General features: G+C 39.7%; 2 protein-coding genes across 3 annotated transcripts; one reads left to right on the forward strand and one right to left on the reverse strand.

The window, feature by feature from the left end:
• Window positions 1-1,064: 1,064 nt before the first annotated feature.
• On the reverse strand, window positions 1,065-7,948 carry LOC130072413 (flavin reductase (NADPH)-like). Of its 2 annotated transcripts, none has more exons than XM_056237507.1 (5): window positions 7,849-7,948; window positions 7,359-7,511; window positions 6,321-6,522; window positions 5,437-5,601; window positions 1,065-1,260 (listed from the first exon to the last, which is right to left on the reverse strand). In XM_056237507.1, the coding sequence occupies exons 2-5, from the start codon at window positions 7,491-7,493 to the stop codon at window positions 1,103-1,105; spliced, it is 660 nt and encodes a 219-aa protein (XP_056093482.1). In that variant the 5' UTR covers window positions 7,494-7,511; window positions 7,849-7,948; the 3' UTR covers window positions 1,065-1,102. The 2 variants fall into 2 exon arrangements, with proteins under 2 accessions (XP_056093482.1, XP_056093489.1); XM_056237514.1 differs by having other exon boundaries at window positions 7,359-7,523; window positions 7,849-7,867.
• An 800-nt stretch (window positions 7,949-8,748) lies between these two features.
• On the forward strand, window positions 8,749-22,794 carry LOC130072404 (N-acylethanolamine-hydrolyzing acid amidase-like). The gene is made up of 11 exons (XM_056237497.1): window positions 8,749-9,035; window positions 9,391-9,555; window positions 9,666-9,789; window positions 12,771-12,861; window positions 12,939-13,015; window positions 13,118-13,290; window positions 13,461-13,523; window positions 13,649-13,715; window positions 14,014-14,042; window positions 22,234-22,300; window positions 22,656-22,794. The coding sequence occupies exons 1-11, from the start codon at window positions 8,860-8,862 to the stop codon at window positions 22,665-22,667; spliced, it is 1,044 nt and encodes a 347-aa protein (XP_056093472.1). The 5' UTR covers window positions 8,749-8,859; the 3' UTR covers window positions 22,668-22,794.
• The last annotated feature ends 3,680 nt before the right edge of the window (window positions 22,795-26,474 follow it).

Here is a 26,474-nt window from a genome sequence, read left to right on the forward strand (position 1 = left end):
AAACAACCAAAACAAAAATCGTTCACAAAGTATTCACTTCCAAAACTTCGATTTCTGTGTCCATGCTGAACTCCTTGAACGGCGAAGAGCCAACTAGTGGTTTGTGGCAGAAACGAACTGCAGGTACTTTCTAAAGATATTTTGTTATTAGTTAGTGTTTATTTAGTCTAAACCAGAGATACATTTTTACATTTTCATACATAGATCAACGGTATTAAATCACGTACGACTATATGTTAAATGACTAAACTAAAAAGTAGTCATAGTGTATAGCTGTATAAAATCTATTTGAACTGTAAAATCTGTAGGCCTATGTGTAGTGTATAAAAACAAGAGAAATTGAATACATCAATGAACATAAAATGCAAAAAAAAAAGTGAAAAAAAAAAAGAAAAAAAAATAGTAACAATAAACCTAATGTATATGCAAAATACAGGTTTAGACAGGATTATATAGTTCAGAAAGTTAAGAACTGAATTTTGCCTGAAACGTTTTTATACCATTAAAATATGTTCATTTTTTATTATTTTATATAATGGTGTTTTAAAGTAGACTGGAATTGAAAAATTTGATTAAAATATTAAGACAGGGATTCATTTGTTTTATGTTACACACAAATGCCTGAAATTATAGATTAATAATGATTATAAATTAACAAAAGTTGCCTTGATAAAAAAATATGGCCTTTCACATTTAATTTCACAATTCATATACAGTATTTTAGAGAAGACAAGAGTTCATGCAGCCAATTGTAATTTCTTTGCTCTCCATTTTTACCCCTGGAATTTCATCACAAAATGCATTTTCTTCAAGGTTTTATGAATTACATTTTCTTGTAATTCTGCCAACCTCTCTTTGGCATCAAGAAACACATTTTACAATTAAAATAAGCATGATATACAGTGCCCTCCACTAATATTGGCACCCTTGGTAAATATGAGCAAAGGCAGCTGTGAAAATATATCTGCATTTATCCTTTTGATCGTTCATTCAAAGAATTCACAAAATTCGAATCTTTCATTAAAGTAAAACAATAGGGGGGAAATCCCATTATGAAATAAATGTTTTTCTCTAGTTCACGTTGAGCAAGTAAAGTGCAAACTCATTTGGTGATGATAGCAACAGCTTTCTTCATCCAGGCATTGTTATTGAGTAGAGAGAGCATGAAACGAGCCACATCTCCTCTTGACACAGACTGGCCGATTGGCAGACCATTTTCATCAGGGACATAATAACCTTCATGTGTGAGGAACTCATTGGCTTTGAAAAGAATGAGAAAAAATTCCACAAATTTAACAAAATACAAAAATGCAATTTGTGATAATCTAATAGCTTTGCAGCAAAGGCAAATTTGTCAATAAGCATTTTACCAGAGGTGGACAAAGTAAACAAATCAAGTACTTGAGTAAAAGAACAGATACTCTAATAAACTATTACTCCTTTTCAATTTTATAAAAGTACTTGATTTTTAATGTACTTAAGTATTAAAAGCAGGGCTCCGAACCAGATCAGAAAATAGCAGAATTAATTCAAAACATCACCAAACAAATAAAAACATGATTAAAAGCAAACTAAAGGTGTTATCGAGTTAAGCATAAGCCTGAGAAAAAAAAAAAAAAATGTTTTAAGAGATGATTTAAATGTAGGGGATGATCTGATGGAAAAATATAAGGTAAGGTAAGTTCTATTTAATATTTTAATTTGGCAGTCAACCAATCATGAATTCAAATAGTAGACTACGGCTTATACAAATGTGACGTTGACGCATCCAACGTGAGTGAAATGCCCGTACTCAGCTGTCAAATCACCATATAAGTCGCAGGCATTAGCTTTTGGATCTCAGGAGTTTTTCCAAGGATATGTCACCAACCAACCTTTAGAGTGTTTTATTACATGGCTTGGTTGAATTCTAAAGTAGAACGCTGCGGTCTGTTATTTTTTGATAACAGACCGCTGCTGCTAAGTATAACACACCATTGCCATGAAAAACAGAGCGTTGCCATGGACACAGTTCTGTTCACTCTGAAGGATAAACTCCTTTAAATCAATAAACTCTTTTTTAAATCAATATTTTGTGTCAAATTATTGATTTATTTGGTAGGTAGCCATGTAATAAGCGGGATAATGTAGAGAGAGGCGGTTGTTATAGCGAACATAGTCTCAGCCTCAGACGTCACGCCCACGGAACGTTGGCTAAACGTCTGATGCATATGGTACACTTAACTGGAAACACTTCAGGAATGTCGAAGTCGTCATCTGATTGGTTGAATTTTATCGGATTTCCGGGGGGCGCGAGTGTCGCGTTTATTTTCGGCCCGCCGGGAAACAAAGCGCAGACGTGTGATTGCGGAAAAGAAAAACTGTTATGTTTACATGAGTGACAATGAGCATTTATCAAGATCAGCTAAACGTAGGATTCTCAAAAGTATGCGAGGTTCACGGCATAGACTCTTTAAGAGATGTCCAGGAGTTTTGTTTGAGGCACTTAGTGGAGACAAAAAGAGATATTTTAGCCTGTTTGCCGACAGGATTTGGGAATAGTATTATTTTCCAAGCCTGGCAGACCCTTTGTCAGCATTTAGAAGGATTCCCAGCAGATCCAATTTTACTAGTTGTGTGTCCCCTCCTATCTATTATGGAAGATCAAGTGAAGTAGCTAACTGCGAAGGGGATATCAGCCGCGTTTGCGGGCAAACATGAAACAACAGACGCTGACATCGCAGCTGGCCGATTCAGTATTGTGTTCGGTTCTCCAGAATTGCTTGTGGGTGTTAAAAAGTGGAGAGATATGCTTCAAACAGATGTTTACCGCGAGCGTCTCATCGGTATGGCTGTTGATGAAGTGCATGCCATTGTTGTTATACGTGCACGAACAGATCAATGACTTACTGCTTGTTTTCTTCTCCTCCTTTGATTTTCTATGCTGACTGACTTGTTGCACGCCGGTCTGTTGTTGTGGGGACATTTCCACGCCCCGAAACGTGACGCTGAACGAAACGAACTGTAATTGGTTGTTTGACATGTCGGTCAAACGGCCTTATGGGCGGGCCTTGGCCAAAGAAAGCTGCTATGAGTTCCAGACCTTCAGCCGTCAGTCTGAAGGTCTGGCTACGCGAGACTATAGCGAACACAACCCCAGGCGCTTTTTTATTTGAGTGCTTAGTCACAGCCGACCAGGCAGTCATTCCTCTCAGCATGGTATAATGGGTATTTGTTCCCCATAGCGTCTTGTCAGACGAAGAAGTTGATGATGTGTACTACAGGTACCCTATTATAATCATGGTCGCACCAGTAGTGACATCACGGACTGTTGTCGGCCAATGACTGTGGCGAGAAGGACGAGGCCGAGGGCCGTGGGAGAACGGCGCGAGGCCAGTGGTGTGATTGATGATGAGCGACACCCCCGCGATGCACCGGTCTTGTTTCTCTCACGGAGGAGCGGGAGCATAAAAGGAGGAGCGACGGCAGTGAAGGACGAGAGAGGACCAGGCCTGGACCGTTTTATTTGAGGTTTTGTTTTATTTGGTGTGGCGGCAGTCGTCTGTGAGGGACTGCCGTCTTTACTTTAATTTTGTGTTTATTTCATTATTAGAGTTATTGAATGTTCGCCGGTTCCAGCCTCCTTCTTCCCACAACAGCGTTACAAGGACATTGTTGCATTTAAACATGTGCTTCAGACACAGGTCACGTTGATGACGTTCCCATTGCGTCTTGTCAGGCGCAGTGTCTCATTCCCCTTCTTAGGGGAACCAGGGTTACATTTGTAACCGAGACGTTTTGCGTAATGAAAATGTGCGCCTTGATTTCATTCACTAAATGATCACTAAACTTCTGCCATGAAAACACTGCTTGTATGATACAATTATTTGGTAACAGTTTACAATAAGGTTCAAGTATTAAACATTAGTTAATGTATTAACTAACATGAACTAACCATGAGCAATACATTTGTTACTGTTTTTGTTCATCTTTGTTAACGTTAGTTAATAAAAATAAGGTTGTTCATTGTTTGTTCATGTTAGTTCACAGTGCATTAACTAATGTTAACAATATTTTAATAAAGTATTAGTAAATGTTGAAATTTACATTAACAAAGATTAACAAATGTGATTAAGATTATGTGCAGTTCATTATTAGTTCATGTTAACAAATGTAGTTAACTAATGAACCTTATTGTAAAGTGTTACCAATTATTTTTTTTAGAAATTCTTAATTTTATATTTTAGAAAACTTAATAGGGGTATAAGTCTGGAAACACAATTGTTTCCATACTCTGTTTTATTTTTTCCAAACATATCCAGACCTGGAAGTTACTCAAATCAAATTCCATACTTTTCCATGCTCCTACTGCGTAGGAACCCTGTAGTTCACAAACAACTGACAGTCATGCCATAAATACAATTTTCATTTACTATAATAAATCCTAAAATTCAGCATTAGTAAGCTCCGAGGACCTCAAGTTCTTGGCTCATTTTGAGTCAGACTTGTGAATTCAGCGAATTGTTAACTGGAGACTCGCTTTGACCAGATCATTTTAATCAGTGAGTTGTGAACTCATGCAATCGGATCGGTTCAATTGATGAATGAATCGTTCATTGCGATTTGCAAACCGATTTAACAGGTTAATTAAAAAGAATCAGCTCGTTCACAAATCGGATACCGCTCTTGCATCTCAGAGCGGGTGATCATTTCTTCAGTTCAAAATAACAAGGAATTTTTATGAAATGTAGTGAAGTAAAAGTTTCCCTAAATAAAAATACTCTGATAAACTACAGATGTACTTAAGTACAGTAAAGAAGTAAAAATACTTTGTTACTGTCCGCCACTACATTTGACCTGTTACTTAAAGCAGCACTCAGTAAGAATTCCGTTTTTGTCAAACAGCGACCCCTAGAGTCGCTGTGGAGCACTTGTACTGTCGTGAATAGCACTCACGCAGAGATGGCTCGCACTCACGGCCGGATCCCCTCCCCCTGTACACCGGTACCTGTTCAGTAGGATGGACGCTGTAACGAGTGGAAATAAGGTATGGCCCCTTTAAGAGCTGCGCGCGCCCAACACCACATGTATACGGCGCCGGGTTATTTCTGTTTGATGCTCATTTTATCAGAATTTTATCAGATCTGTTTTTTGCCGTAAAGCAATTCGTTACCTCGCGAGACCTGATATCACACGATACTTCCTAACACTCAGGCCGGCGGCTCGCCGGCCCAAATTTGCAAGGGTGGTTTTGCGGCTCACAGGCACCAGGGGGGTGCGAGACGACCACCATTCAACACGAAATCAGTAATATAAACATTACAATGACTCCAAAGCTGTTCGGTTAAGGTAAAAAAGTTACTTAGTTCACCTTTAAAGTTATCAACAATCGAAGAAAATGCATACATTGATTATATTTTAATTTGTATCAAAATTGGTTTTATTTATAAATCCCACCTGTTGTTGGTGTATTCTTGAGACCAGGAGGCCGGACAACAGTCCAGTTGATGTCATCAGTCTGCTTAAGAAAGTTTTCCATTTCATACATGTTGTTCAGAACGCTTCTAATCATGGGAAGCAACATGAAGCGGATGAGTAAGGAAGAATTGGAGCCTGAATTAGCTGTGAAGAGTGTCATAACAGTCTAATTACTATACCAGACAACCGATCAGACCAAAAATACTTTGTAAGGTAAAGAATAGGGGTGCAACGATACCCTCATGTCACGATTCGATACATATCATGATACTAAACTCACAATACGATATTATTGCGATACTCCAAGGTAAATGTTTAAAGGTTAATGAAAAATGTACTGTTGATTAAAATGCTAAATTTGGTATTACATTGGGGGTGGAAATGAATAGGCTTAGACTTGGTGCTGGTATCCCAATGCACAGGACAATGGTGACACCAGAATAAAAATATTCATGATTCTGAAGCTGAAAACAGAATTATTTTAGACGAATATGCTCGCACTCTGTCACTGACTATATATGTAAAAAAATATATAATAGGTCACTTTTTACTGGTAACATAAGACATTTGGCATTATCAGGACCCACAAATATTCCCCCATTGCATTATTATACATTATATACAACATTATATATAGTAGTTTAATGTAGTACTGACACTAAAACTCTGTAAACTTTATTTTTTTCATGCACAGTAATTTTCATTTTAAGTGAACTATACACAATACAGATTGTCACTATCCACGTCACTATCCATATTGTTGCATTTTTGTATTATGATGATATATTGTGACATGATATATTGTTACACCCCTAGTAAAGAACCTTCAGATTCATGCACCTACAAATAATAACAGCACTTACGGTCAGTGTACCATGAGGTCATGGTGATGATTCGATTCACTTTGGCATCACGCATAGCATTTAATGCTGCTGTCATAGACTGGGTGTAGCCAGTGATTCCATAAAAAAATGAGATTGGAAAGCCAAGACAGGACAACACAGCATCCTGGCCTTTGAAATGCGGTTTCAGGCTGTCTTCAGAAAAAATGTCTCCCTCAACCACCTATCACATGAGGGCATGCAATTAAACAAGGTTACATGGTTATGAGATCCCATGCTAGTTGTAGTCACTGAAAATCTACTCTTGAACACATGAAGTATTATCTACACTGGCAACTTGGTGTTAATCATATCATTATAGCAATGCTGTGCCTGGATAACTGTCCATAAAATACTTTCTGCACAAAAATGTGGGGCAAGCAAATCATGTGATGATATCAACCCATAAATCAATTACATTTTTTTTTATGCCACCTTGTGACGTTATGCTAAATTGTACATACAAAAACTCATGCAAAACAAACATTTGCATGTAGGTTAGGCCTATGCATTAAATAGTTCACCTTTGCACCTTGATGACTTAAAAATCCTTACTTTTATTCAAATTATCTTTCCTTTCAACATTTATCATTGTGCAAATCTGAGTCAACTAGGTAAGAAAGGAAATGAGAGCTAATGAGTTTATATAAATTCTTTATATACATTTGTAAGTATAATGCTTTTAAACATTTTATACAACCTTTCAACATTTATCATTGTGCAAATCTGAGTCAACTAGGTAAGAAAGAAAATGAGAGCGAACAACTCAGACTATACTCATACTTTATATAAATACATTATAAATGTAAGATAAGCTTCAGTTTGTCATGAAGGACATTGCTAAATGAATTTAGTTGGATTTGAGATTGTGGATTTGCAGTTACTTACACCTGAAAGCAATACGAACAAATGTAACGTAAAATAATTCATAATTTTCATCATGCCATTTAAAAAAATAATAACAATAATACCTTTTGAAATGAAACTTTGAAATTCTTACATGTTTATCCTACTATTTACCTTGAGGTTCTCGTGTGTTACAGTCAGTTTTCCCGGGTTTCTGACGACGGCTGTGACGGAGTGTCCTTGCTGAAGAGCCTGATTCACCAGCTGCTGTCCTGTTTGACCAGTCGCTCCAAGTACAGCAATCTTCATGTTTAATCAAGACAAAACCTTTTATTCCTGCTAAAAGAAAACGAGTAAAATTACCTCAGCTATAACACAGTAACACATGTTTATACAACCCACTAGAGAAGGGCTAAAATATGCATAGGTTAATTTTGCGCATAAGGTCTTCTGCCTGTGATATAACCTGCTTATCAAACGACCGGAAATAACATTTGATATTGCAAGACTCCTCCTCAATGACAACCAAAACAACATTAAATAGCTCTGCGGATACAACTAAAAGTGTGTTAGGAAATTAAAGGAAATTAATTTGTAAATCATCTGAAGAATTTGAGCATCACCAAATACAACACTGTTTAAAGTAATAAACATGTACAGCTACCTCCAAAATCGCTCCTGTTGAATGGGGGCGGCTAAGCAACAGCAAACACGTGCAAGCGCTTCCTGCTGTCAAACATAACTTAGGTCAAACAGCTGCTGATATAACTTGGACTTTAGTGCGCATGCGCATTACGAGTACTTCACGCAAGAGTCCTGAAAAGCATGTTTTGCAAAAAGTAAAATAAATACATAAATTAGGCTACAGTCATTGTAATATATGGCATTGTAATAAAAATGGCCTATTACCCTATCTTTAAAAAAAAAATAAGAAAAAAGAAAGAAAAGAAGCTAGCAAAAAGAAAATTATATAAAAAAGAATTTATTAATATGTATTTATTAATAAAAATCGTAACCTTATATCTATGTTGGGCAGTTTACCCGAATTCTTTTTTTTCTTGCTCCAAATAAATGTTAGTAAAAACTCTTGATTCGCCTCGTGGCTGCTTGGGATGATTCTATGTCTATATCCTCGGATTGAAAATGAATGGGAAAATACTTCTGGAACAAACGCCGCTAACGTGGGCGGACAAAATCAGAAGACGAATGGCGTCTTTCTTTGACGAAAGTTCAACTAATTTGAATTCGATTACTTATTTATTCCATAAGAATGCTACTCGTTTTGACACTAATGGCGTATCGTTAAAAAATTTACTAATTTGAAATGCCTATTTTTTTTAAACATATGTGTCAGCATGCAAGGATCATCTGAATAAGTCATGTGAACAGTGAAGTGCTGTTTACCAATGCCAGAAAGAGCTTAGCATACCATGCAGCCTTTGGACACAATAATCGGACGGACGACGCTTCTTGATGAACATGTTTAAACCAGCTAAGTTACGATATGCACCTTTGATTTAACACAGTGGACTCCACCCCCTTGTGGTTAATGTTACTGTCACAACAATCACAGTTCCTTGTTTTCAATTACAGAAGTTGGGCAGTTTGAAGGACTCTTTGGTTTCGCTTATTCAAATGTCACTATCACAAGTACAGTTAGTGTTGAGCATTCACCATGAAGCTTCAGATTTGTCTATTTTTCGGCGTGACCTTTTTCTGCGTATCGACAGCTGATTTCTCTCCTCCAGTGGTGAACATCAGTCTGGACGTGCCCGCAAATCAGAGATGGGCTCCTCTGAAGAACCTCTATGACATTAATTTCTTGAGAAAAGCTGCATCTGAGGTGATCGAGTAAGTATCAAATAGATACCGCACGCGCGCACAAAGAAGGTGCTTTCGATGGTATTCTTGCAATTTTGACAAGAATTTTGTTAGCCATTATACTTTGACCTACCCGACGAGTTGAAAAAGTTTATGCACAAAATTTGTAATCACAGACAACCAAATGTTTAAGTTCACTAAGCATAAAAAATGCAATCACGTGAGCGCTGCTGAGAAGGCATTCCCCCTCTCGTTTTTTATTCACAATCATTTGTAACTTACCTGTCGTTTACTTTTTGTAGATCTTTAGGGTAAAGTTTAGTCATTGTTTGCCATCACCATCCCAGATCCACAGCATGTCTATGTCTTGTGTGTTCTTCTGCAGCTCGACTGTTCCCAAATGGGTTCATGTTGCAATTAAACCTATAGTGAATGCTCTGGAGAAATACATCCCACAGCCGTATGCTGGAGAAATACAGGGCATGGCATCATTCTATGGGACTGACATTTCAGATATCGTGCTGTTGAACTTTGCCTATGAAGTATCTGCGTAAGTACTGTATAGGTGCTGTTGACCTTTTCTGCATTTTTTTGGTTCAACACTTTTGAAAGCTGTCAACCTCTTTTCAACATTCATTGTGGTTGCTTTGCTTTTTTCAGGTTTTGCACCAGTATTGTAACTCAGGATACAAAGGGAAATATATACCATGGCAGAAACCTGGACTATCCCCACGACGTGCTCAGAAATCTAACTCTAGACGTACTTTTCATGAAAAATGGAAAGGTAATGAAGTGATTATATTGTATATTTGTATAATGTTTTATTAACAAAGTTTGGGAGGAACACGTTCAAAAGATCTATTGGTCACACTTTAGATTAGGCTCCAATTCTCACTATGAACTCATTATTAATTACGACTTTTGCCTCAGTAAACTCCTAATTACTGCTTATTAATAGTTATTAAGGTAGTTGTTAAGTTTAGGTATTGGGTAGGATTAAGGGATGTAGAATATGGTCATGCCTTAATATGTGGTTTAATGCCGCGTTCCAGGCAACCTGTAACCCGTGTTTTTCCAACCTTATACCCGTGAAAGTGCACTGGAACGGCAGTCAAACCCGTGACTTCCCACCCGTGAACTCGTACTAGATCGATGTACTCCCAGTTACGAGTTCTGACGTCACATAGCCCGCAAAACCATACAAAACAACAATGGCAGCCCCTATGGATGCAGTGTTTCTGCAGGCGGTACACAGTGAGAATACACTTTAGGACAATATAACGTTGCAGTCAAATTAATAATAATATAATAATAATGATATAATACACACAAGATTATGTATTACAATGTTATGTGTCTGAAACAATAAGTATGTATATACACACAGGATTATGTATTACAATGTTATGTGTCTGAAAAAATAAGTATGTATATTGCGCTCAGGTAGTTTGGCATGACTGGCCTGGAATGCTACAAAGTCGTGAGTCGTGGTTTGAAGTCGTGATTTACGTGCTCAAAAACCTGCCTGGAACGCAGCATAAGAGTACTAATAAACAGCCAATATCTTTGTAATATGCAAGCTGATAAGGAACTAGTTAAAGGGATAGTTCACTTTGAAATTAATTTTTGATATGTTTTAGCTTTCCTCAAGGGCATCCAAGATGTAGGTGTCTTTGTTTCCGCAGTAGTTTCAATTTTGATATTTTTAGGTCAAACCGTTCTTGTCTGTCAGTCATATAATGCAAGTCTATGGTCACCACCTCAAAGAGCATGCACAGAGAAGTCCAAATTAAACATGATTTAATGACTCGTAAATGTAAGTACACATTGATGGCCTGAGACACGAAACGAGCGGATTGTGTGAGAAACCGAACAGTATTTATATCGTTTTTACCTCTTGTAACCACAGCTACGTCCAAGTGATCTGAGGGCGCGGGCGCTTCGGTCTGTGCTTTACAAGAGGTAAAAACGATATAAATACTGTTCGGTTTCTCACACAAACCGCTCGTTTCGTGTCTTAGGCCATCAATGTGTACTTACATTTACGAGTCATTAAATCATGTTTAATTTGGACTTCTCTGTGCATGCTCTTTGAGGTGGTGACCATAGACCTGCATTATATGACTGACAGACAAGAACGGTTTGACCTAAACATATCAAAAATTAAAACTACTGCGGAAACAAAGACACCTACATCTTGGATGCCCTTGAGGTAAGCTAAAACATATCAAAAATTAATTTCAAAGTGAACTATCCCTTTAATACTGGGAATTGGACCCTAAACTAAAGTGTTACCGATCTATCCGATCAGCATGAGAGGAGACCTACACTCACCGGCTACTTTATTAGGTACCCCATGCTAGTAACGGGTTGGACCCCCTTTTGCCTTCAGAACTGCCTCAATTCTTCATGGCATAGATTCAACAAGGTGCTGGAAGCATTCCTCAGGGAGTTTGGTCCATATTGACATGATGGCATCACACAGTTGCCGCAGATTTGTCGGCTGCACATCCATGATGCGAATCTCCCGTTCCACCACATCCCAAAGATGCTCTATTGGGTTGAGATCTGGTGACTGTGGAGGCCATTTTAGTACAGTGAACTCATTGTCATGTTCAAGAAACCAATTTGAAATGATTAGAGCTTTGTGACATGGTGGAAGTAGCCATCAGAGGATGGGTACATGGTGGCCATAAAGGGATGGACATGGTCAGAAACAATGCTCAGGTAGGCCGTGGCATTTAAACGATGCCCAATTGGCACTAATGGGCCTAAAGTGTGCCAGGAAAACATCCCCCACACCATTACACCACCACCACCAGCCTGCACAGTGGTAACAAGGCATGATGGTTCCATGTTCTCATTCTGTTTACGCCAAATTCTGACTCTAACATCTGAATGTCTCAACAGAAATCGAGACTCATCAGACCAGGCAACATTTTTCCAGTCTTCAACTGTTCAATTTTGGTGAGCTCTTGCAAATTGTAGCCTCTTTTTCCTATTTGTAGTGGAGATGAGTGGTACCCAGTGGGGTCTTCTGCTGTTGTAGCCCATCCGCCTCAAGGTTGTGCGTGTTGTGGCTTCACAAATGCTTTGCTGCATACCTCGGTTGTAACGAGTGGTTATTTCAGTCACTGTTGCCCTTCTATCAGCTCGAACCAGTCTGGCCATTCTCCTCTGACCTCTGGCATCAACAAGGCATTTCCGCCCACAGAACTGCCGCTCACTGGATGTTTTTTCTTTTTCGGACCATTCTCTGTAAACCCTAGAGATGGTTGTGCGTGAAAATCCCAGTAGATTAGCAGTTTCTGAAATACTCAGACCAGCCCTTCTGGCACTAACAATCATGCCACGTTCAAAGTCACTCAAATCAACTTTCTTCCCCATACTGATGCTCGGTTTGAACTGCAGGAGATTGTCTTGACCATGTCTACATGCCTAAATGCACTGAGTTGCCGCCATGTGATTGGCTGCTTAGAAATTAAGTGTTAACGAGCAGTTGGACAGGTGTACCTAATAAAGTGGCCGGTGAGTGTATATGCTGTATATAAAGCCGACTCACCTACGTTCCTCGACCGTTTTCTGCATCCCTCCGCCACGATTGGCTGGTTCCTATCCTAGCCAGGGATACGAGGGAGTACTCTGGGTTCGGGCCAAAATCCGTGCTTGGAGCCATCCTCTCGGACAGCACGCCAAATACGCATTCTCTTTTACTCTATCTGATTATTTCATGAATATTATATTCTGAAATTTGTTTCTCTACAGGTGGCCTACAGAGGAACCACTTTTGCCGGTTACGTTGGGCTGTGGACTGGACAGAGCCCCAACAAGTTTACAGTGTCTGGCAATGAACGCAGTAGGTTTGATTTGTTTTTTTAAATGAGATCATCTTGTGAATTTTACACAGATTTTATTATGTCTGTATTTCCACAGATAAGGGACATTGGTGGGAGAACATAATTTCAGCCATTTTATTAAAAAGTTCTCCAGTTAGCTGGCTAGTACGAGAGGTGAGAGAACACAACAAATAAGTATTTTACTGAATACTGAATCTTTTTGACTATGAAGAGACTTTTGCATTGAATAAATCTGTTTTGTTTGATTCTCTTCAGACTCTTGAAGCAGCTGTGGATTTCCAGGATGCAGTAATGAGGCTGGCCAAGGTGCCGATCATCACAGATGTTTATTACATTTTGGGTGGTGTTCATGCTGGTGAGGGTGTGGTCATTACCAGAGACAGGGGAGGATCAGCTGACATCTGGCCCCTGGATACACTTCATGGAAAGTAAGCACCAACCATCATTTTTAAATGATATAAAAATGTTATAATGAAAGACAAAAGTGATGACAATGCTACAATAGGCTTCCATTTGGCCATACTGTTATATAGTACTGGTGATTTCCTGAAAGTGTTAACATTACTAAACCTATGATTTTGACTCTTGCTTATTTTAGCTGGTATAGAGTTGAAACAAATTATGACCACTGGCTACCCACCCCTAAACGAGATGACAGAAGGCAAGCAGACAATTCGTTTTTTTTATCAATAATATGAGAGCATGAATGAGGGATTATTTACTGAACGGAAAAAATGAAGAATTGTTTCTCACATTTCCTGGTCTTTTTTTTATTTCATATTTTAGAGATGTGGCAATGAAAGCATTAAATTCTACAGGTCAAACCCATATTAATATGGATTCTCTGTATGAGGTAAATGAACAAATCCATTTTGGCTGCCTATTATTGTCGTAGGTTATGGCATTTATTTCTGTTCTACAGTACGTTGTTAATGTACCGTACAATGTGCGTGTGTAAATGTTTTCAGTATATAAGTATGCATGCATTTCAGTATGCATTCAATCATAAGAAATTTCTGCTGTTGGATATAAAAAAGATCTGAAGATTTTTTCTTTAATGATATTTGTGTTTTTTGATAGTATGGACTTTCATTAAATAATTGCTTGATAAATGTGTTGATTCAGTGACCATGTCAGTTTAATTTTTACAGGTTTTATCGGTGAATCCTGTATGTAATAGGTAAGGAGGACAGTTATGCATTTTCACCCATCACTCACATGATATTTTATGGTTATGTAATGACCTCAAGTAGAGTGATCATTTCTCGTATGTGGTAACCAGTAGTACAAATATACTATATACTTCCTCATAGAGGTTATTATTATTAGGATTAACAACTCAATGCAGAATTTAAGTATTATCCTGAAGAGAATGCAGAACCAAGTCTTGTGAATCCTCTGCTTTTTCACACAGCTTCACAGACACTCATTGTTTCAGCTTCTCAGCTGAAAATCAGAACAGTCCAAGCATTGATATCTGTTGAACTCTCACCCTCTTTCATGTCTGATGCCCAAACTCAACACTGATTTTAAACTCATCTTGCTCTACTAACTTTATTTATCATTGTTTGTCACAGTTGTTATTTTGCCATGTGGTACTAGTGGGTTCTTTGTAACCATATGATGATATTCATTTACATTTATGCATTTACCCAAAGTCCTTTTTAGGCAAGTCATGCCACTCGGCCGCCATCTTGGCAACGCCTCCGGGCAGCTATTTCGGACTAACAAGACCAGGCTCCTATCTAAATGAATGGGCAGAGAGTCAGAACTGCACTTTCACTGGTCACCAGGACATAAAAACTGCTTGTATAGAAACAGCAGTAAAATATGATAAGTAAATCGCTGAAAAAGTTTGATGACTTTGCCCCAAAATAAGGTTTAAAAGGCCTTTTTCCCCACAGGTTATACATTTACTACGCATGCGCAAGGGTTCTCGTCTCCGCTGTCGCAAACCTCAACTGTGCGCATGCGTCAGTGGAACCAGACGATAGGCTTACATGTTTCCCGGCTTGACTGTTAAAAGCAGACGATTCGCTTTCCAGCGGGAGGGGCGGGGCATGTGCATACAACCGCCATCTTTGGCGTTACGGGTTTTCCCTATATAGTTGTAATAAGGATTGAGGAAGTGGCATGTCTCTATATAAATTGTCTCTGATTTAGCAGATGCTTTTATTCAAAGTGACTTACAATAGAGAAACAAAAGGAATTTGTCACAGAGCCAACATTCATTGTATACAATGTAAGGTTTATTAGAAAGCTAAAGGAGGGAGCAAGCTAGAGCAGAGGAGAAATGCAGAGACGAAAAAGGAAAGGAATTAAGTCATACTAGAAACATAAAACTTTTTTTTCATTCCGCTGACAACGCAACATTGTTAGTTATTTGTCCCAGTTTTCTTTCATTCTTTATTTTACCAGGTCAAAAACTCATTGAGATTTAAATCTCTTTTACAAGAGTGACCTGGCCAAGATAGCAGCTATAACATAGACATACAAATACACATCAAAACACAATCAAGGATCACAACAGCAATTTACCAAAGGATAAAACACATAATCAGTTAAAAGTAACTTAAACTCGTTTAGTGTTGGAAGCATAGTCAGCTTTAAGATGTTTTGTAAATTATTCCAAGCAGATAAAGCATTATATTAAAAGCCTTTTTTTCCTAGCTCTGTTTGAACTCGAGGAACCTGAAGATATAACAAATCATTAGAAGGAAGATTGTAGCAAACATTTGTTTTTTAAACGCAGAAAGAGACAAATAAGATGGAATTAGACCACAAATAGACTTATAAATAAAACAATACCAGTTAAAACTTCTTCGAGTATACAAAGATGGCAACTCAGCTTTATCATATAAAGTGCAATGATGTGCTTGATAACTATAACCAGTAATGAAACGTAAAGCGCTATGATAGACGGTATCAATTTTTAAAAAATATTGCACTGGGGCATTCATATAAAGTAGATCTCCATAATCCAATAGTGGTAAAAAGGTTGCAGATACCAAATATTTCCTTGCACAAAAAGAAAAGAAAAATCTGTTTCTGAAATAAAAACCCAATTTAAGCTTAAGTTTAGAAAGTAGTTAAAAGTTAATTGGCTATCAAATAAAATACCCAGCTACTTATAACTCGCAACACATTCTGTTTTTGTTCCTTGGTAAGATATAATTTCAGTAAGATTCCTTGGTAGTGCTTTGGATTTTGAAAAAAATCATTACTTTGGTTTTATCTATATTTAAAACCAGGTTAAGTTGACATAGACGAGACTATACAATTTCAAATGCTGATTGTAAATAATGATGTTATTTATTATCGGCCGAGTCTAACCATATACTCTAGCACGTCTACTCTTCGACGTCGGCTGGGTTCTACCTATACTCTAGCGCGTCTACTTATCGACGTCGGCTGGGTGCTACCTATACTCTAGCGCGTCTACTTATCGACGTCGGCTGGGTGCTACCTATACCTGTCACGACGCACACACAAAAGGTTAGGATCCAAGCGCAGTTTATTATTGGGGCAATCCAAAATCGTAAGTCATCCAGGCAAGGTTCAAAATCCATACAAAGCAGTCCAAAACAAGAAACAAAAACATGAACAGATCTCCGAAGTGCCAGTGACATTAAACAAGGACTCGACGACAATCACAGAAACAAACAGGGTATATATACACACAGATACTAACAAGATGACGGGAAACAGCTGTGTGCAATAATCAATGAGTGACAAACAGGATGATGGGAATTGTAGTCTGAACGAAGGGACACCGTGGTGGAAGAGGACCTCTAGTGGACACCAGGGAACATAAACCAACACTGTGACAATACCCTAGTGCGTCTACTCATCGACGTCGGCTGGGTGCTACCTATACCCTAGCGCATCTACTCATCGACGTCGGCTGGGTGCTACCTATACTCTAGCGCGTCTACTCAGCGACGACGGCTGGGTGCTACCTATACTCTAACGCGTCTACTCATCGATGTCGGCTAGGTGCTACCTATACTCTAGCGCATCTACTCATCCACGTCGGCTGGGTGCTACCTATACTCTAGCGCGTCTACTCAACGATGTCGGCTGGTGCTACCTATACTCTAGCGCATTTACTCATCCACGTCGGCTGGGTGCTACCTATACTCTAGTGCGTCTACTCATCGACGTCGGCTGGGTGCTACCTATACTCTAGCGCGTCTACTCAACGATGTCGGCTGGTGCTACCTATACTCTAGTGCGTCTACTCATCGACGTCAGCTGGGTGCTACCTATACTCTAGCGCATCTACTCATCCACGTCGGCTGGGTGCTACCTATACTCTAGCGCGTCTACTCAACGATGTCGGCTGGTGCTACCTATACTCTAGCGCATTTACTCATCCACGTCGGCTGGGTGCTACCTATACTCTAGTGCGTCTACTCATCGACGTCGGCTGGGTGCTACCTATACTCTAGCGCGTCTACTCAACGATGTCGGCTGGTGCTACCTATACTCTAGCGCATCTACTCATCGACGTCAGCTGGGTGCTACCTATACTCTAGTGTGTCTACTCATCGACGTCAGCTGGGTGCTACCTATACTCTAGCGCGTCTACTCATCGACGTCAGCTGGGTGCTACCTATACTCTAGCGCGTCTACTCAGCGACGTCGGCTGGGTGCTACCTATACTCTAGCGCGTCTACTCATCGAGGTCGGCTGGGTGCTACCTGTACTCTAGCGCGTCTACTCATCGACGCCAGCTGAGTGCTACCTATATTCTAGCGCGTCTACTCATCGACGTCGGCTAGGCGCTACCTATACTCTAGCGCATCTACTCATCGACGTCGGCTGGGTGCTACCTATACTCTAGCGCATTTACTCATCGACGTCGGCTGAATGCTACCTATATTCTAGCGCGTCTACTCAGCGACATCGGCTGGGTGCTACCTATATTCTAGCGCGTCTACTCAGCGACGTTGGCTGGGTGCTACCTATACTCTAGCGCATCTACTCATCCACGTCGGCTGGATGCTACCTATTCTCTAGCGCATCTACTCATCTACGTCGGCTGGGTGCTACCTATACTCTAGCACATCTACTCAACTCATCGACGTCGGCTGGGTGCTACCTATACTCTAGCACATCTACTCATCGACGTCAGCTGGGTGCTTCCTATACTCTAGCGCATCTACTCATCGACGTCGGCTGGGTGCTACCTATACTCTAGCACATCTACTCATCGACGTCGGCTGGGTGCTACCTATACTCTAGCGCGTCTACTCATCGAGGTCGGCTGAGTGCTACCTGTACTCTAGCACATCTACTCATCGACGTCGGCTAGGCGCTACCTCTACTCTAGCGCATCTACTCATCGACGTCGGCTGGGTGCTACCTATACTCTAGCGCATCTATTTATCGACGTCGGCTGAATGCTACCTATATTCTAGCGCGTCTACTCAGCGACGTCGGCTGGGTGCTACCAATATTCTAGCGCGTCTACTCAGCGACGTCGGCTGGGTGCTACCTATACTCTAACGCGTCTACTCATCGATGTCGGCTGGGTGCTACCTATACTCTAGCGCATCTACTCATCCACGTCGGCTGGGTGCTACCTATACTCTAGCGCATCTACTCATCGACGTCGGCTGGGTGCTACCTATATTCTAGCGCGTCTACTCATCGACGTCGGCTGGGTGCTACCTATACTCTAGCGCATCTACTCATCGACGTCGGCTGAGTGCTACCTATATTCTAGCGCGTCTACTCAGCGACGTCGGCTGGGTGCTACCTATACTCTAACGCGTCTACTCATCGATGTCGGCTGGGTGCTACCTATACTCTAGCGCATCTACTCATCCACGTCGGCTGGGTGCTACCTATACTCTAACGCAGCCTTTCTCAAAGTGGGTGCCGCGGCACACTGGGGTGCCCCCTGACTGTGTCAGGGGTGCCGCCAAAAAATTACGTAGGCTAAAAAAATAAAAAAAAATCAAATAAAAAATCTGACATTTCATATATAAATATATTTACATAAATACATTCTTCTTTTTAAACATATGAACGTATTAATAAAATTGTAAATTCATTTTAGATAAATATATATACGAAAATATATACGGAAAAATACGGTGTTGCCTACGTGTTATCCTCTTTTTAAAATTTGCACCCTGTTGACTTATACGGGGCAAGTTTTAAACCTGCTTTTAGCCTCTTAACAACCTTAATGTGTCATTACAAGTGCACAGCCATGTGAGTGAACACGGTGAATCTGACTGCAGTAAATGTGAAACATATGAATAAAAATGATGTTTATTCAGCCAGCTGCTCACATACCCGTATTTTCTTCCTGTTTTCGGTCGAAGTCCACAGTAGGCGATTGTCGAGTGCGCGCGCGCGCGATCATTGGTAACTAGCAACAGTGGAGACTCAGACTGTCAGCTGTCAGCCGATGACGGTGCTGTGTGGTGTTCTGAGAATATCAGCTCAAATGGATAGTTCATCCGAATCAGATGTCGATCATACGGAGGCGGTTTTATCGCGCGCGCGAACTCGACAATTAACTACTGTGGACTTCGACCGAAAACAGGATAAAGAGATTATTCCTGCCTTCGTGAAAGCTCGGATCACAGTTAAGACTGATATATCAGCCCAGGCATCCACGATCCATTGGCAGATAGTGGCGTAAGTCGCCCGGCGCTGTCTCCCCGTCTTGGTGAACGTGTGTTCACCATCCATGTATAAGGCGCTCCGAATTATAAGGCGCACTGTCGTTTTTTGAGAAAATTAAAGGCTTTTAAGTTCGCCTTATAGTGCGGAAAATACGGTATATAAAATTAACCATAAAAATCCGTCTCACAAGACCGAAGCAAGACACACACAACTTGACGCAAGTGACGCAGCGGCAACCCATAGCAACGCGTTATAGCAACAACACCTCAGACTGACAGAAACGTAAAAATAAACGTGAATTTAGCCCACTTTAGTTTTGTACACATTGTCATGTTAATTATAAGCAAATATTTTTTTTTATTGACCACAATATACCAAAAGGTGCTATAAAATTGTTATTATTATTTACAGTTCGTATTATGCTCTGTTCATTACTGTTCTGTCTAAATAAACAGGACATTTGCATTTACATTTGGGTTATGCAGTGTTTTTAAATTATATTTTACACTGGGGTGCCTTGAGATTTTATGCACTTTTGAAAGGTGCCCTGACTGAAAAAAGTTTGAGAAAGGCTGCTCTAACGCGTCTACTCATCGATGTCGGCTGGGTGCTACCTATACTCTAGCGCATCTACTCATCCACGTCGGCTGGGTGCTACCTATACTCTAGCGCGTCTACTCATCGATGTCGGCTGGTGCTGCCTATACTCTAGCGCATCTACTCATCGACGTCAGCTGGGTGCTACCTATACTCTAGTGCGTCTACTCATCGACGTCAGCTGGGTGCAACCTATACTCTAGCGCATCTACTCATCGACGTCGGCTGGGTGCTACCTATACTCTAGCGCGTCTACTCATCGAGGTCGGCTGGGTGCTACCTATACTCTAGCGCATCTACTCATCGACGTCGGCTGAATGCTACCTATATTCTAGCGCGACTACTCATCGACGTCGGCTGGATGCTACCTATACCCAGTGGTGAAATCTACGTGATACGCAGGTATACGCCGTATACCCACTACAAAATGTAAAGGATTTCCGTATACCCACTAGGAAAGGTCAAGGATCTCCGTATACCCACTTAAAAAAGCGTGAGGATTCATAACAACATCGTTTTGTGACAGAACTTTCAATCATAAATTCACCCCGCCGTGACTATGTGTACTAGTGTCTATGAATATTAAAGCTCAAAAAGACTGCTATTGAAATAAACTCTGCATGTTCTGCGTGTCTCTGTGAATGAGCGCTCAATGTGTGCTCTACTACACACTGAAGCGCGCGTGACACTCGTGGTGTTTTCAGCGTCATTGAGGAGGACATGCACACATTTTAACTTCATCGCAGAGCTTTTATGAGAGTCACTTCACAAGAATTTTACCATTTAATTTGATAAAACTATCGTCATTCATTCGTATCATATACACACTCACAAACTTTAAAGTTTTCATGACAACCTGTCAAAATAAAAGTTTTCTATTACTTGAAGAAAATATAACAGAAATATATTACTATTGCACAGTAGAGTATACTTCAAGTAGACCTAATAATAATAATAATAACAATAATAGTTTATTAAAACACACAGAAGCTCAAATGTCTTTAATTTACAACCCACCAAAATATAAGTTTGGTGAGAGAAAGAAAGTAACTCGAAGGAATTATGAAAGAAATTGCATAGTAAGATGTACTTTTTAAAATAATAATAATCAAATCTGGATTATATCACAGTATACTCACTACAAAAAACTAGACTACACCACTGCCTATACCCTAGTGCGTCTACTCATCGACGTCGGCTGGGTGCTACCTAGCAAATGTCCTCTAAAACCTTTAATCACGGCCGGGAGATGTTTCCGAACAGTTCTCAGGAAATCTCCCAAAAAGAAGCAATAAGCATGGCCGGTGGATCGCAGACACATTCCATTGAGAATCTCACCAGTAACACAAATACAACAGTTTTATAGAATAAGGGGGTATGGCAAAAAATGACATGAAACATTACTTAATTTGACCACCTGTCTAGTTTCATTTCCCATATTTGTTATTAATACACACACACACACACACACTCAAAGTCAAAAGGTTTCCCTCGGTTTCGTACAGTACATTTTGTTAGATGCTACAGTTCAAATGTTAGATGCTAAATAAGGTTAGATGTTAGTCTAATATGGTTAGTTTAATATATATAGTTTAAAATTTCCACCACACTTGTGAGGCTGATGAAGCACAACAATAGTAGTGTCGTCTGCATAAAGATGGTACATAGCATTGGGAATGTTATCACAAATATTGTATATATATATATATATATATATATATACACAAATAAAATAAAATGAAATGAGTTTCATACATAATGAAAAATTAAAATTAAAATTTACAGATTAGATCCTCATTTTCACCTCAAAAAAGCAGGTCGGAAAATTGTTTATATATATATATGTATTTAACATATAGCATTATCACATGAGCAAGAGTATTATTTTCGTCAATTTGTGATATCGATTTTATATATCAACCACTGCAGTGCAAAAATGTATTTTTGATACTGGTTTCATTTGATTGGTAGGAGCCCTATAGCATCTTATAATTTCTAATACAGCTTTAATACAATTGGAATATTGGTGTAAGTGCATTGGTTAAGGGTTGTGGAGTGTTAAGTGCTTGTGTCTTCAGCTCACTTTCTGTAATAAGCTCTTTTTAATGTGAGAATGTTCTTCCTTCCAGGATCACTGTTTATACAACCGTCATGAGTGCCGCCACACCTGAGAAGTACACAACAGTTGTCAGACATGTAAGAACAAGTCATAATACTACCCCAGTTCCACTTTAAAATGTATTTAGATAAAACATATTTTGCTCAAGGTTCACTTAAGATTTACTTTATTTATGTTACCACCACCATTGTCATTTGAGGAAGTCTAGTTGGCAGGTTAAGTAATGTTTTGTTTTTGTTGGATGAAACAGCATTTCTATCAAAATGTAAGAGGTTAATATAGCTTCTGAAGTCATTTTGACATTAAGGGAATTTTTAATGGAAAAGGAGGATCACAAGAGGTGAATAACTGGGTCGCATGTCTTTTCTGTGCTTTCTTAACTGTCAGCTCACTTTTTAAATACAGTTAATGGTCTTTCCTTTCTGTTCACAGATGTGTGAGTGATGGAATGAGCCATTCTCTTGATCAACTCAGCTTAATTCTGATCTTACCAACAAATCCTGCTTCTCTTCATTCTTTTCACAATGGAAATGAGTCTAATTTTAATATCTGTAAAGTACGACTTCACGATATTGAAAAAAAAAAAAATATATATATATATATATATAGCCTATTGCAATAATAAAAAAAATACAATAAATTTCACCAGATGACTTGAATAGCTCTATTTGGAAAGAAGAAATCATTCTAGAATTATTGTGGTATTTTTGTATAGAAGTGCATCAGCATAGAAAATAAAATGATTGGTTACTCTGAAAACTTTTTTGAGTGTGAACCATCCTTTTATGGCTGAACGATTTGGTCACAGTTTACAAGAGCTTAAATATCTTTCTACTTGACTTTTCATAGGCCACATTCCCACTGTTTTTGACTTTGATTTAATAAATGTGAGTATTTTCAAATACTAATAAATAGTAATAAAATAATAATAAATGTGTTTTTAACAATAATAATGCATGTTATAATTTTTTATTGTGATTATTATTAAATACAAATATTTAAACTTGCGATTGTACTGGCAAATAAAAATATTTAAAAAATGTAACAACTGTAATTATTTACGTCTTAATTTCTTAATTTTTAAATGTTAAACCAACTTGTCAGCAAATAAATATATGTGCTTGCTGCGAGTTTCAGAGTGTAATGCAGCACTGTGTTAGTTTATGCTACTGTGTTTCAGTGGTTTGAGAGAGTATCTTTGGTTGCAGCGTCTTCACGCAGTTATCATTTTAACGTCCTGCGCCACGTTGTTTAAATAGCAAATGCATTTGCGCCCATTTGTGCGCCCATGGTTGTGCTGGTCTGAAAACAAGGTTTTTAGACACGTTGTTGCCGCGTTGCTATTTTGAGGCAACTGAAATAGACTGGGCCATTGACCAACAAAAACCTGGTCTAAAATCAATGGCGCAGTATTTCTTTTGTTATTTAAAGGGCACGTAATATGCCTATTATATGCGCCTAAATGCGGGTGCACAATGCGCGTGCACTCTGCTTATTATACACACACAGGGACACGCAGCAACTAGCCAACCATTAAAAACAAAAGGATTACAATGTAACAGATTATTATTGTGTACATAAAGATATGGTGGAATCCGGCTTGTCCCGTAGGTGGTCTGCTTGCGCGCTTTAACCTCACGAACGAGCAGATCCGTTTCCTCGCTAGAGAAGCGTTCAGTCTTTCTGCTTGCAAATTCTGCCATGCAAATAGTGAATCCACCATGGTGCGAGCGCAACTGGCTTTTAAAGGGAATGGGAGGTGAGACTTTGATTTTTTTATTGCACGTTATGCCCAAAACACACCCATTACTCATTAAGAGAATAGGGACAACCCTTTTAGACCATGCGCCGGGTGCGCCGACCATTTTTCCCGTCGTTAAACTAGCAAAAGTGGATTCGGATACGCCCTAAGTGCTCTTGCGCCGTGCGCTTTACACCATGCGCTTAGATCATTAAAATAGGGCCCTGAAAGTTTATAAAATGTTGTTTATGCTAAAAATCATGCATTTATCCGGAAACAGACTTAAACAAATTGTAACCGCAACACAATGGGTTTTATTGATATAATATTAAAGGAGAACTCCGGTCAATTTTAACATTGAGCTCATTTTTTTGTACATTTGGAGTGCTGTCAGTACAGACAAAAACGACAAAAATCGGTGTTGCCTACACCGTGTTATCCTCTTTTTAAAATTCGCACCCTGTTGACTTCAATGGGGCAAGTTCTAAACCTGCTTTTAGCCTCTTAACCATAGACAGTAAAAGAAATGGACACAGCGACCCTGTTGATTTCAACGGAGAGAGTTGAAGCCCAACATGGGCACTCACTTCCTGATAGCCAAGCGTTCTGCGCAGGCTCAAACTGAGCTTGACGACGTAGTTGTCACGTGAGCAACCGTTCTGACCTTCTAGTAGCTGTGCCGGGACAAATCTGAATTGAAATCTAAAACAAATCTGTTGTTGAAATATTTTGTCCCGTTGCCTTTATGAACTCTCTATCTATGGGCTTCTCCCTTGACTTTATGCCTCCATGTCCACTCGATTGCCTCACAGACAGTAAACGATTGCCTACGAGCTTCTACTTCTGTCTATACGGTAATTTCTCTACTGTGCGACAGAGCGTCTCGTGGTTATGACGCAATCGTTAGCCTATTTTTACAAGAATGGCTTCTATGGGGCCATAACGTAAGATACAAAGTAATGGAGCCTTTTATACATTGTCATGTTTCTTTAGAAATAACTAATGAACAAATGGAGTCTTTGGACGCCTCAGATGTAAAGTTATTCGCTGTCAAAGTGACGCCAAAATGAATGGGAGTCAATGGGATGCTAACAGCAGGTGATAGCCAGCTACAATGGCGGCCCCCGGAGGCAGCTTCAACTTCCGGCTGATGGATTACCCCCTTGCTCTTAAAGCCACACCATGCAGAAATTGTGTTTTTTTCAAACAGTGACCCCTATAGTCGCTGTGGAATACTTGCACTGTCGTAAATAGCTAGCTAGACATATGTGGAAATTACTGGACAGGTCTAATTATCAACAATGGATGAACAGCATCGTAAAAAATGACATACTACAAGCAAGCGCAACAACATAGAACGCAAACAAGTTTAGAAATAAGAGATTTATTTACTAGTCTATCAACAAGATAGCCAGGTCAGCATCGCTGTTGCATCCAGTGCTGCTTTTTAGCTCGCGCCAACTAGTGAAAGCCCGACCGAGTGCGACTGTCACAACTCTGAAGGAAATAGTCAAAGGATTCAGTTGCGAGTAAACAGTAATTTATTGAGCACAATAGTAGATAGCCGTGTGGGTCAAAATGGAAGCAGGCAGAAGAAGACTCAGGCTCGGAAAAACAGGGACGCAGTGGGCAGACACATATGCAGGAACAGGTATAAATTCCTCCGGGAAAATCTCAGGAAACCACTGCATGGGTACAGGAGTGGAATGCAGGAGAACACGGTGAGTAGAACCCTGGTAGCCTCAACTACCATCTGACATAGACAGGACGAGGTAAAAAAAAAACAATATATAGGACATCCTCATTCAAAACAGCTGGCGCTGATCAGCTCATCAGCCGCGCTGATCAGCCGCGCTCCCTCACACAACATGCACACACATAGCGAGGGCGAATCAGGGACTCTTTTCCAGTTCCTCACACGGTCAGATTCTCTTTTCCTTTTCCTAGTCTCTTCCGACCGTGTTTTTTTTTGCTTTCTCCATCGTCGAGTATCACGTCTGAAATGCACGCAAGTGTCTTCGTGCTTCATATATTGTTGTTGATGTGTGTGACGTCGTTGCCGTAAAGCATGTCGTTATTCTCGCGAGATTTGTCGGGGGCGCTCCTCTCAAACTTGCATTGCTGGTTTTTACAGTGGCGTCCCCCCCCAAGCTTTACTACCAGGATTATTCGCCCTACTGTGAGTTTGTTTACCACCGAAATGACTTTGAAGCTGTTATATTAAGGTACAATTCTTGCATAGTGTGCCTTTAACAACCTTAATGTGTCATTACAAGTGCCCAGCCATGTGAGTGGTGTTATTAAGAGTGACCACGGTCAATCTGACTGCAGTAGATGTGAAAGATATTAATAAAAATGATGTTAATTCAGCCAGCTCACATACCTGCATTTACTTCCTGTTTCCGTTCGAAGTCCACGGTAGTCAATTGTCGAGTTCGCGCGCGCAATCATTGGTAACTAATATATACTAATATCTAATCTAACCAATCAACTATCTAACCAATCAACTA

This window comes from Rhinichthys klamathensis, unplaced genomic scaffold, assembly GCF_029890125.1.
Source record: "Rhinichthys klamathensis goyatoka isolate OS25496 unplaced genomic scaffold, OSU_Roscu_1.1 h1tg000019l_1, whole genome shotgun sequence".
Lineage (NCBI taxonomy): Eukaryota > Metazoa > Chordata > Actinopteri > Cypriniformes > Leuciscidae > Rhinichthys > Rhinichthys klamathensis.